The 12,011-nt window shown below is 38.2% G+C and overlaps 1 protein-coding gene across 2 annotated transcripts in view; it reads right to left on the bottom strand.

The window, feature by feature from the left end:
• gmds (GDP-mannose 4,6-dehydratase) overlaps positions 1-12,011 on the bottom strand; it is a 303,343-nt gene that overhangs the window by 156,078 nt on the left and 135,254 nt on the right. For both annotated transcript variants that reach the window (XM_088919281.1, XM_088919282.1), the window contains exon 7: positions 3,854-3,981. In XM_088919281.1, the coding sequence (XP_088775407.1) occupies positions 3,854-3,981 (128 nt within the window). The remainder of the gene's footprint in view (positions 1-3,853; positions 3,982-12,011) is intronic.

The raw sequence follows: 12,011 nt of genomic DNA, 5'->3' as shown, positions 1-12,011 counted from the left end.
TAGATCTCACTCTGAGTTACAGAACACAGGTAACAGAATCACCTGGATTGTGTTAGAGGAGCCAGAAACTCCTCCCACTTTTTCACATTACTGAACGTAAAGTATAGAAAACCATTATAAATTTACACTGGGGGTCACAGGAATTTCCTTGCAATTAACTTCTGTGCGAAGTTAATGTTCAACTTTTTTTTTCTATACTGACAACTAAAGAATAAAGAAGCTATGCAAAACCACTTTACTTTAAATGTCTGGAAATAGTATTTGCCCTTTTACAGTATATTGATAAAAAAATCTTGAAGGTGATACATTAACCTGCTGAACTGTCCTTCACTCTTTCAGAACCTAAATCTAACCTCTTGCTTCACTAGAATTTTGCAGATTAGACACCCTTAACTCCTTATGCAGCCTAACAATGAAACAAGTGTAAAATGAGTTTGAAAAGCTTAAATTGGTTCAGGACAAAAATTAAAATTGTTCTGATAAAAGTTTGAGCCCACAGAAGTGCCTTTGTAAAAAGCAAATTGATTTCAAAGTCTATTTTCTGAACATTGTTATGAACTTAATGAAATTTGAAATACTTTGCAAATATTTACATAGCCAGCACATTTGAAATGTGTAATCTTATCTCATTAAATTAAATTTATAGCTTATATAAAGTAAATAAGCTATTTCCTAATCAAACTAATTTGAAACACAGAATTAATTCATTTCTTCGAGGTAATGAAATAAAATCAAATAATTGATTACAAAATGACAACATAAACTTTAGTTATGCACAGGGGCAGAAAGAAAAAGACACAAGTGTAGAAATGTTATACAGTAGATGAAGACAAAGTTCTGTATGTGGAAATATCTTTGTTAGGTTAAGGTATTATCATCTTGCTAAATATCATGTGAACATCGACTGCCAAAACTGCTACTCAAAGAACAGAAATACATAATATATTAAATACTAAATATTACATACTTTTGGTAATTTAATATAATTTTAAAACATTGGCTGTAAGAAACTGAATTTAAACGTTTTCAATTTTACAAAATATATTAAAGTATCACCAACAGATGACCGCAAGTCGGATTTGGTCTTACCGTAAGAAAAAAACAAGCAATTATTTTCTGACCATGCCAGTACCAATACAGAAATGGATCAAGATTCTTGATTCGAGAAATAATGCACCGATGTTTCAGAAGTAATGCAAGCTCAGCGCTGCAAATATTTCAGTCGGACCACCTGTCAAAACTAGATGAATCTCATCACACAAAGTGAGACAGGTCAAGGCTACAAAACACTTCCAAAAACTAACAAAGCTATACATTTTCTGAGAACCTCATGAGGTGTTAAACGCAGCAACTGAAAAGAGTGCACTTCTCTTAATAAGCTAAAACTGAAAAGCAATCCTGCTTTTAGATTATACCAATTCTGCAAGTACCACAGAATGTACATTTTTATTTAAACATGAGTACAAAAATGAAGCATAGTGATGTTCCTTATTAAGATGATTTTCTTTCATTTCCCAGCTTGGATTTTTTTTTTATTAGGGGGTTGACATCTGGATTCATTTTTTTCCCCAAAACATAATGGGAAAACCACAGAGCTCTGCACCAGGTCTTCTGTCACAGAGGACCGAGGCTTCTTTTTTCATGCATGTGTTGTGTTGTTCTGTGCGCGCGTGTGCTTTTTTCCATGTTTGGTCATTTTTTCAGCTACTGTTTAAATTTCACAAAATTACCACTGGGAAACCAGAAATGGTGTCCTAGGGATGCATGATTCAACAAGACAGGAATAGCAGTGTACACACAGGAAACCTGTTTGGATGTCACCAAGGGAAACCGACTCAGCAGGCCCAAACCCTAAGCCTTCCACCCCCACCCCTCTTTCTCTGCTAAGAGCAACAAACGTGTTTGCAAATAAACGTCTAAAGTTATAACAAGGCCCGATCTTTTTAGAAGATTTTTACAGCACACAAAATCCTGTAATTAAACACCAGCCTTTTAATCTAAAGGGGTTGTGCTAATTGTTTATTTTAACCTTGCAACCTTTAACATGTTAGCACTTGGCAACTAAAAAAAAATACTATTCTTTTTACAACTAAGCAGATGCCTGAAAGACTTCCAAATCAAATATTTTTTTCCAGAACATGTAAAATATCAATTTCCCCTCCCCCATGTACACTTTTTCAAAGAATAAAAAATAGCATCTCTTCTAACTAAAACGGCATCTTTAAGTTTGTGATTAAATCACAAATACACAAAAATAAATTTACTAAGTAGTCTACAGATATTATTACAAAGGGTGAAGATTCCCAACTGCTGGTGGTAAAATGGGTTTAAAGGAAGCAATAACATTTAAAATTGGTTGAAATAAACACTTAATTTAAAAGGTGAGTGTTTTCTTTTGTGCACAACAAACGTATTAACATAAAAAGGGAGCAAAACTAGCTAAATGAAACATTTGTGGTTAGTGATGACTATCCCCTCACAATTCATTCCACTCACAATTCAGCTGCAATTAGACTGCAATTCAATTTAGACGACCAACATGTTTATAAACTCTACTTGGTACAAGTAAAAAAAAAAACTCATAGGGATCTGACAACTCCACGTCAGATGTCCCAAGAGCTGTTAAAATATTCCTCATAATTCTGCAAGCATTTTATATGTGACAGATACATGACAAGCAATAGTAAGATATGCTAAAGGAAAACTGATTTTAATATAGCAAAACAGAAGTTAAAACCACTGTTAAAAAAATTAGATTTAAGATTGCAAACTGACTCGAGTTGTCTTTTTTTTTAAATACACATACCGGTAGTTTACTACAGGTGTTTATAGCTCTTTGTAACACAACACAGAGGCACAGAGAGTTGAGAGACTTTGATCCAAAAACTTAAATCCTTCTCTTGATTTTTTTTGATTACACAACACAGACATCATACTTTGCGGTTGCCTGATTCAATCAAACGGAAAAGAGAGAATGAGGAGTAAAAAGAGCAAAGAAAACAAACAGTCTGGGAAATGTTTGAAGATCCACATTAAATTAACACTTGTGTGCTTTGCTGAGCTGTAACATCTCCTGTCTAATATCCACATCTGAATTCCTAGATGTAGTGTACCTGTTGGGGCGTCAATGCTAATGGGCAAATCCTAATCACTCCTAATCTGGCCGTTTCGTTTCAGACAGGGTAAAGAGTCAAGTGGGTGTTTTAAGCACCTGGACAGAAAAGACCTGTAAACTGGAATAATCTTTCTTACTGAAACGACGTGCGAGCGCTTTTCCTCAGCAAAAACAGAAAAAAAAAACAAAGTATCGGAAGATAAAAGACGTGTACTAAACAGTTGAAAGAAATTTCTGAGTTACAAAGAAGAGTCAAAAGGCTTCTCAAAGCAGTCAAATCCCAAAACATTCCTCTTGACAAATTATTGGGCATAGCTTTTAATATTAGAGGTTTGATCTTTATTGGATTTCTTCTACGGCTGGGCCGCTTGCTGATCGCTGGCAACATTATATCAAACACATAGCGGCGTTTCTGTCATGACACATTACTCACAAGATTAGTCATTTTCTTAATCTTTATTTCTTCTTCTTTTTAAGATGGGGAGCACAAGCAGACTGCGGCACTGCTTCATTCTGGGAAATATACTGGTGTCCATAGTGTCCCAGCAGTGGTCCACTCCCCTTTGGCACCAGTTCACAAGAGACTCCATGCAGATCAAATACTTCTGCTGCAGATGATCTAATGATCTACAAAAAACATACCCCACAGGGCAAGCAGGGCCGGGTATGTGTATGTGTGTGTGCGTGCGTGCGTGTGTGTTTTCATCAGCCCCACCCCCCAGTTAATCCATAACCTACCTCAATGTAGTCCTTGGCATGACCCCAGTCTCTCTTGGAATCCAGATTACCCAGACTGAAACACTCCAGCTGTCCGAGGTGAATCTTAGCCACTGAACGGCTGATTTTTCGAGTTACGAAATTAGCCCCTGTGAGGAGGATCAAGAGAGAGGGGGGGGGAAAAAGAGAGGATGATATCACTGCAGTCACAGTCTGACCAGTCCGTTTTGGACTTAACACAGTTAAAGCCCTAAAGCCCCCGACAGCTAAGATTGCACGCCTAATGGTGAAACAGGCCAGGCCAGCCATCGGAGAAAGCCCAGAAGTTGAGGATCCAAAGAAGAGTCAGAAAGATCAATTTCATCCCAGACTTCGGTCTGCACAGAACTTAAACTTCATGTTTTTCAAATTTACCATTGCAATATTAAATCCAGGCAACCGGCCAAGGACAATCTATTGGAATGTAAGTTTATCAACAGAAAATTCAAGAAGTTACACAAAGGGGAAACATTAGAAGAGAGCAAATCTTTTCAGGACCACCCGGGCTCTTGGACTTCAGAACCACAGCTCCCAGTTCTTGACATTATAAGACTGCCCGACAGTCCCTGATCTCTGATAACAGACGTATTATTTTTTTTGAAAATAATGAGCCCAAATGTCCCCCAAGAAAAAAAAAATGTTCTCGTTACTGTCAAATGTAATTACAGCATGTTAATTAAATGAGGCCGCATATTCGCTCTAAATAAAGTTTAGAGGTTTAGTTAATTTTAATATGAATGAATAGATGATAGGCTACAGAGTTGTAAAGCAGCACAAGCACAATCCCTAAACAAAAATAAAATTAAATTAAGCTTCTTCTGCAAAATATCCTGGTAAACCCAAACTTTTTAAATAAAGGTCCAACTATTATACATTATATATAAATATACAAACAGTAATGAAGAAGGAACTACAAAATCTTTGACCAACAAAATAATATTATGGTAAGTACTTTTAATTTATGGTAAGTAATTCTTAATACAACATTTCAAACATAACTAAAATAAAAACTAGGTGAAAAAAAGGTAGACTATTAGAGCCAAAGGTTTTAGAATTATTTCAATTTAATTAAAAACTACCGTAATGCAGTCTGAGGTTCTGGATAATATAGATCACAATGTTTTCATTATTATTTTCAGCACATTAATTTAGAATACATTTGCTATGTATATAACATCATTTAAAGTAAATGTAAATATAACTTACCATTCTTAAACACTCGTAAAATATATATATATGATGACAGAATTTTACAAAGCTTATTCAGCGACTGCGATTATCCTTGATTACTGGTGATAAAGCCCAGATGCTCATGCCTAGCCAGGGCTACTGTTATTTATGAAGAGGGAATCAAATCCATGTCATGTTTACTACATGAACATATAATGTAAGACTGTGACATTTCTGGTATCAGGTTACAAAAGCTGCAAGACAGTCCGTGTTTATGTCAATCTGTAGCTGTTTGGGTTGCTTTTAAAACTGTAATTGTGAGGAACTGAAGTTGCAGACAATCATATCCCAGGCAAAGACCAACCTCCCTGTTATTAATTTCATCATCTATTCCATTATCACATGGGGTTTTCGATCGCAAAATTGTCTGTTTCATGAATGCAGGGCGAAAGACAGTATCTTGAAGAGATGTACAGTAGTGTGAACTATTTTTCTAAGACAGTTTTTCCATTTCTGAGCTAAAATACCATAGACACCTCTTGCAAATACTCTTGAGGGGCTGGTTTTAATGTTTCTGTTGTTGTATCTACGTCATTTATCAAGAGAGGATCATAGTGCAGCAAACTCTTTGCTCACCACAACTCTTCATAGGCAACTTGGCAAGTTTTTTCAGAGACACAATTAACTATCATGGAAACAGAAACAAAAGCACAGGAAACAGTAATAATCCTATTCAGAGTGTGTGGCATAGAATTCTGAACTAAAGGAAAAAATAATTTAAAAAAACTACTTGGACAACAAGAAAAAGAAAGATCTAAAGTGAAAAAATATTTGGGCCAAGAAGATATACTTAATATATCGTTAACATATACTTAAACATCTTTTTTGTTGTTTTTTTTATTGGTCCTGCATTGTAAAAGTGAAGCAAAGCAAGCAGTGTTGGGGGGAAAATATTTTAAAAATCCATTAAAGTTGCATGTGTCAGGGCTTACTCTTTATAAATAAAAATAATCTGGAGCAAAGTAATGTACTGTATGTACAGTATAGTAACTAAGCTACAAGTGTAGAGCTAATCACCCAAGTTCTTATTCATTTAAAAAGAACAGTAACTATACCAGTATCTGTCATGGATTACTTCTAAAAAGCAAATTTCCCTACAATCGACGAACTATGACTGCAGTAAAACTGTCATTTCAGCTACATTTAAGACTTTAAAAAACGGACGCAAACAACTGCAAATACCTAAAACAACACAGATAGAAATAAGACATTTACACACTCCCCGTGAGGGAGACGTCTCTGCTGAAATGGCCTGCTTGGCGCGTGCAGTCGGCAGGATGTGAATTAGAATTCAGTGACTTCAGAAACAGGGGGGTATAAAACGCACTAATTCTAAAGTCAAACAAGGCAATATCATTATGCTCAAACAGTCTGTAATATAAGTAACACAATTTGTTTTTTCATCTTTTCTTTTTTTCAGTCCGGCTGCCTTTGAAGCTGCAGCTATGACAAAAGCTCTCTTGTCTGTCGGAGCACTGGCAGTGAGATGTGGGGATTTCTCTCTGTAGCAACTTTCCGGGGCTGTTGGCGTGGAATTCCAGCTTGTTAAAACATATACGTTTCATTTACTAACAGCAGAAAAAAAAAGAAATCTTTATTTTTAGTGACACGATTTCATGAAGCCTCTGAGCAGACAAAGAGCCCTTTATGAGCATTTTTGACCCTCAAAAGTTAGGACACAGCTGAAACACATTACTGGATATAACGCAGGTGTTCAGCTTCCATTCTGATACCAAAATTTGCATTTCAGACATTAAACATGTACATAATCAATGCCACTTCAGTTCATTATTTTTTTCATTTTCCAAAGAAAACTCTGTTGCAAATCCTGTACAAGAAGAATGTATTCTACTGGAATATGAAAGCCCACTTGTATCATCTTGTATGCTTGGAAAAGCACATTTATTGAGAAACTTGTTCCCGTCATAAAAGAGTATCATGGAACCTGTTACGACTTTTAGGAGCGTGTGTTGTATCATGAAAACAGATTTTGGAACCGGATGATCTCGATACATAATCACAGGACATTAAAATTCTGTTTTAAGTAAGGAAATGTAAAAAAGAAAAGCTGCGAGTTTGAGAAGGTCCAGTCACAAGTAAGCCACTGGACAAAGTATTTGATTACACAGCTCACGACAAGGTTTGATTTCTCAACTGCGAAATTAAATGCACAACCCCAGCCTGCCCCCCCACCCCACACACACACCCCGAAAATGCTGAAACACCAGTTTTCCCCCAACGAGGAGCCCCCTGAATCACAGAGGCCTGCAGTCAGGGCACAGCCCGCTCCCGCCTAGTGTGAACCTGAGTGAACCGCAGCGAAGCAGAGGAAGTCCCAGGGCGCCCTGCTCTCTGCTGGCACAGTGCAGGCCATGGTCTTCGACACCCCCCCTGCGAGGGCCGCCCGAGTCCAGCTCTTGCCCAGACAGGGTGTAGAAAGGAAGGACACTGGGAATATGTCACGGCTGACAACTCAGACTACTGAGATCAGAGAGATTATGCCTCATTTGCTCACTGTGCCCTGCCAAAAGCAACACCATTTAACTGCAGGTACTCAAAACCCAAAAGACTCTCTTTTTTTGCCCCCCTCTCCTCTGGATCAAGAATCTGAAGCTTAAAATAGAGCTATTCATAAAATATATCTGGTGGAGAGAAACAGCATTTTTTGTCAATTCTTTTTTTTTTTGTCCTTTAAGACACAAAGCTGAAGGACACATTTCATGGGATTTATGAAGTGAAAAAGGTACCTGATCAAATCTCTGGAGTGAGTGCTGGAGCAAAAAAGGAGTCATGGCTATTAAGGGTATGTTTGCAAAAAGACCACCTGTCTACAAAAGGCGTTTCTTTTAACATGTTACTCAAGCCGTCAGGGATCAATGATGTTAATGAGATGATCTACTGTACATGGATTAAACTACTTCTGTTTATGGTATCTGCTACTATGCAGATTACTCTTTATAGAGATCTGGTGCATTTGAATCAAAGTGTATTACACTTCTTAAATATGTTGATACATTATGCATCTGAGTTAGTCAGTGTTTAGTGTTTTCTTTCTTTTAAACTCCCAAATTCAGCTGTTGCCAATCAAGGTTGCTCGCTGCCACCAGTAGAAAAGAAAAGGCAAGCGTGGAAACTGAGCATTCATTCAAAGAGATCTGCCATTTTTCATAGCACAAGCTCCACAGTGCTCCATCACAACCAGCAAAAGTAAAGCGGTTGGATCCCTTACAGATCGTACCTGCTGGCACCCAGCAAGCCACAGAATGTCATTACTGCGCATCACACTAAGGACACCCTAGGCTTTTCATGCCTGCTGAACCCTGGCAGTGCTGGCAACATCAGACACTGCAACGTACTGTAGGAAACCCTGGTAACAGTCAGCTTATGGCACGGGCTCGAACTGGAGCGCTCCATCAGCTCTCCGAATGAGAACCATTATATTGAAGAGTCTCTCTGAAACAAGGTCACGTTGCTGCTTAATAAAAGGGATGATTAAACATGATAGCCCGATATGGGATTATTACAATAGGCACACAACAACATTTTAAGCAACATTTTAGGCAACATTTTATTACTTTGTATATACAATATACAGTATACAGTGTAGGCTGTATACTTTAAGATATTTTATAGCTGCACAAATAATTTAACATGTTAGAAGATAAAAAAGCTGCAAAGCCATGAATCCCTTCTTCAAAGAAATAACAGGGTTACGCTTGATATAGAGAATTTCTTCATTTATGTATTGCTTGTTTGTTTACACTGTGCCTGCTCCCAACATACCAAGAGAGCTTGTATTGAGTGCTTTATTGCAGCGCAGGAAGGGATGGAAGCTCTGAAACTTTCCTCAGTTCTTGCCTTCTGATGTTGTGTGGCATTTCTGAGATCTTACATCATCAAAGCACTCAATAACAATTATGTTCTTCTCTGAGCTGCTCTGTGTAATTATAGTATGTGTTCGTGATATGAAAAATGTCCCTGTGAATTTACTGTACATGATCTCTACACCCTTCAAAACAATAAGAGGAGCTCAGCAAGAAGACTTCAGCACGTAAATTGAATTTGTATTACATTTCAATGAAGTCCCAACCATCTTCTAATCACTTTAACATAATTTCAGCCAAGGACTAAAGAACTGCAGTCGAGAAACTTTTTTAATCTCTTCCAAATCCCTATCTCCATGACAGAATATTTATTTCTCACTTGGTCAAAATGTTTGAAGTTACCAATTTACTGTAGTTATGAAAGGTACAGTACTCAGTGCTTTGGGATCATTGCTTTTAAGGATCCAATACAATATAAAGATCACTATAATCATGAAGAACTTATTTTTAGTGGCATCTTTTTCCAAAATGTATGGTTTTATGAAACAAACTGTCTCAATGGTCTGTGATTGCACAGGATTAGCTGTACATTGCATGTATCTGTAGGGTTTACAAGCACCTCCACCTGTATATACACTCATTCAGTGCGTCAGACAAGATTTTACATCATGAGGAATTATAAGGACTTGCAGTATGTTATAAGGCTGTGACTTGAGGTTTATAACTAATTTGATGTACTTTTCTCACTTATTATTCTCCTGTGGAAAAACTCTTGTCGTCTCTGTTCGAGATTATTAACAACTCAGGTTAAATTTTATGATCCAGTTATCATGGGTTCGAGCCTGGGTCAAGTCAGTAGTCGACTGTGACTGAGGTCCCCTGAGTGGTGGCACACTATTGGCTGAGATCCCGAGTGGTGGCACACTATTGGCTGGGAAAGCCTTGAGCTTAGCTGGCCAGAGTTCTCTGGGCTCTTAATGACCCAGTGATCCCTGCAGGTCACCCCTAGGGACATTCTGGGCACATACTGTATGGAATGTCACTGAGGGATATTCATCTCTTCCAATTGGCAGTGAACCTTCCCTATACTACTGCAGAGCTTGGCAGAATTAAATGGATCTAATACATGGGCAGGTTGGAGGAGACATTATGCATTATGTCTAAGTTTTGTATTATGCCCATGTGGGTCAGGGAGTTGTAGCATTGAGCACAGGTTCCACTTACATATTTGGTGGGTATACAATAAAAACGAAATTAGCAGAATTAAAATACAGGCAAGGAGAAATGAAAGCTGTGAAATACAACATTTTACATTGCACTGCACTAAAAGGCACAAAAGCCCTGTGAGAACAGACTTTAATGTCATAGGAATAAGAGTTAGCGACACTACAAAAGGTTTCTGAGATGTTTTTTTTTATGATGTTGCTCCAAACTTAATGAAATACAAAACAGAAACCCTTCAACAGGTCACAAGGCCATTGCATGCAGGCCAAAGCTTCAGGATTGGCAGACTGGGCAAGGAAGCCAGTGAAATTCAGCCAGCTGTGAAGGCTGTTTTAATCACATTAATGATTGGTTTGAGGCCGCCAGAAATCAGTTTACTTGAACCTTGGGGAAAAGAACCCACATTAAATTTGTAACAAGTTGAGCAGAACAGCGCCTTGATGCACATAATTAACAGGGTTAGTCAGGTTACTGAGAGCTTTTACAGCATTTAATTAGCTATGGGGGCAGCACACAATGTGTAAGTATTCCAGTTCGAAAAAGAAAATGGGAACAAATTACATGATAAAATACTCTCCAAAGCATCACATCCTTTTGCACCAGCCCGAGTCCAATGTTCTCATTAGGATCTGGAGTGTTTTACATGGTTAGTTAATTAAAATGCCCACAAAGCACATTTGTTAAAGAGCTGGTGCTAATTTGTTTCTTTTATTGGCATAGCTGCAGTCCCATTGAAACCTCTCCATGGCATTACAGATGTAAAAGCCAAACAACTGTAGCCCTTTCACATTCTTTCCCCCACTGGAAAGCTCACTAGAAATGCACTGTGTGAAGTTAAAGAGGGCAAGAAAGTATCCCTTTCCTTGCTTCTTTCCATGACAAGTGCGGCCAGCACAATTCATCGTCTCGTGCCCAGAGAAGTCATCATATTCTTCGTGAAGACAACGAAATGACATTTACCAGGGTAGTAATACATCAAGACATAAGGTTTTATAATCTTTTATTCAGATTTAGTGCTTTATGAATGTTATGCTTATAATTAATGCAAAAATATGCTGCCTGATGTAACATTAATATTATTTTTTTAAAATTATTTGAGCCCATATATTTGAGAAGTATCCTGAATGTAGTCATACATACTGTATGTACCAAGACACATTGAAAGCATCAGCTGACAGACCAAGGTACGCTGCAAGCGAATTCGTCACAATTGCACAACTTCTTTTCCTCTAACGTCCTTGCAGTTAAAAAAAAAAATGAATCAGTATGAATAATTCCGCTCAAAAAATGAATTTCATCGGAATATGCTTCAATGTCACTACTTGCTTTCAGTCTGTCGTGTTTGTACTCGTCAAATGAAAATCAATTTAGACAGTGATATTGAAGAGATAAGACGTTTACGAGCTGCCACTGTTGAACTTCACTGTAAGGCGTCGCCACGGAAACGGCTGGAATCATCAACAGTGTTTACACACACATGTGGATGTCTGATTATTCAGGGCCTACAGGATCTTAATCCCTCTTGTCATTCATTAGCATGGAACGTGCCGACTTCACACAGCCCGCCACAATCAACGGTAACCCCTGTAAGAGAGTTTTAGGCTCTCACACACAAGCCCCTGCTGCCCTGTGCTCAAGTGTGCAGTACAAACCATTACACGCCACGTCAAGGGACTGTCTCCAGCAGCCAGACCAGTGAGACAGGTCGTGGCCTTTTCTTGCCTGAAGCGCTTTCTTGTCTTCCTATTTTCTCCCAGCCCTCTAGGTGCTGGCGAAGGGGTGTCTGTTCCCACTGAAACGCGGGATTTCTGCCCGTGACCTTCCCTGAGCCCTCACCAGCACAACACCCTGCTGACCCCCAT

This window comes from Atractosteus spatula, chromosome 6 (assembly GCF_055471065.1).
Source record: "Atractosteus spatula isolate fAtrSpa1 chromosome 6, fAtrSpa1.hap1, whole genome shotgun sequence".
NCBI classification, from domain to species: Eukaryota; Metazoa; Chordata; class Actinopteri; order Semionotiformes; family Lepisosteidae; genus Atractosteus; species Atractosteus spatula.
This window is presented reverse-complemented; position numbering and strand designations above follow the sequence as displayed.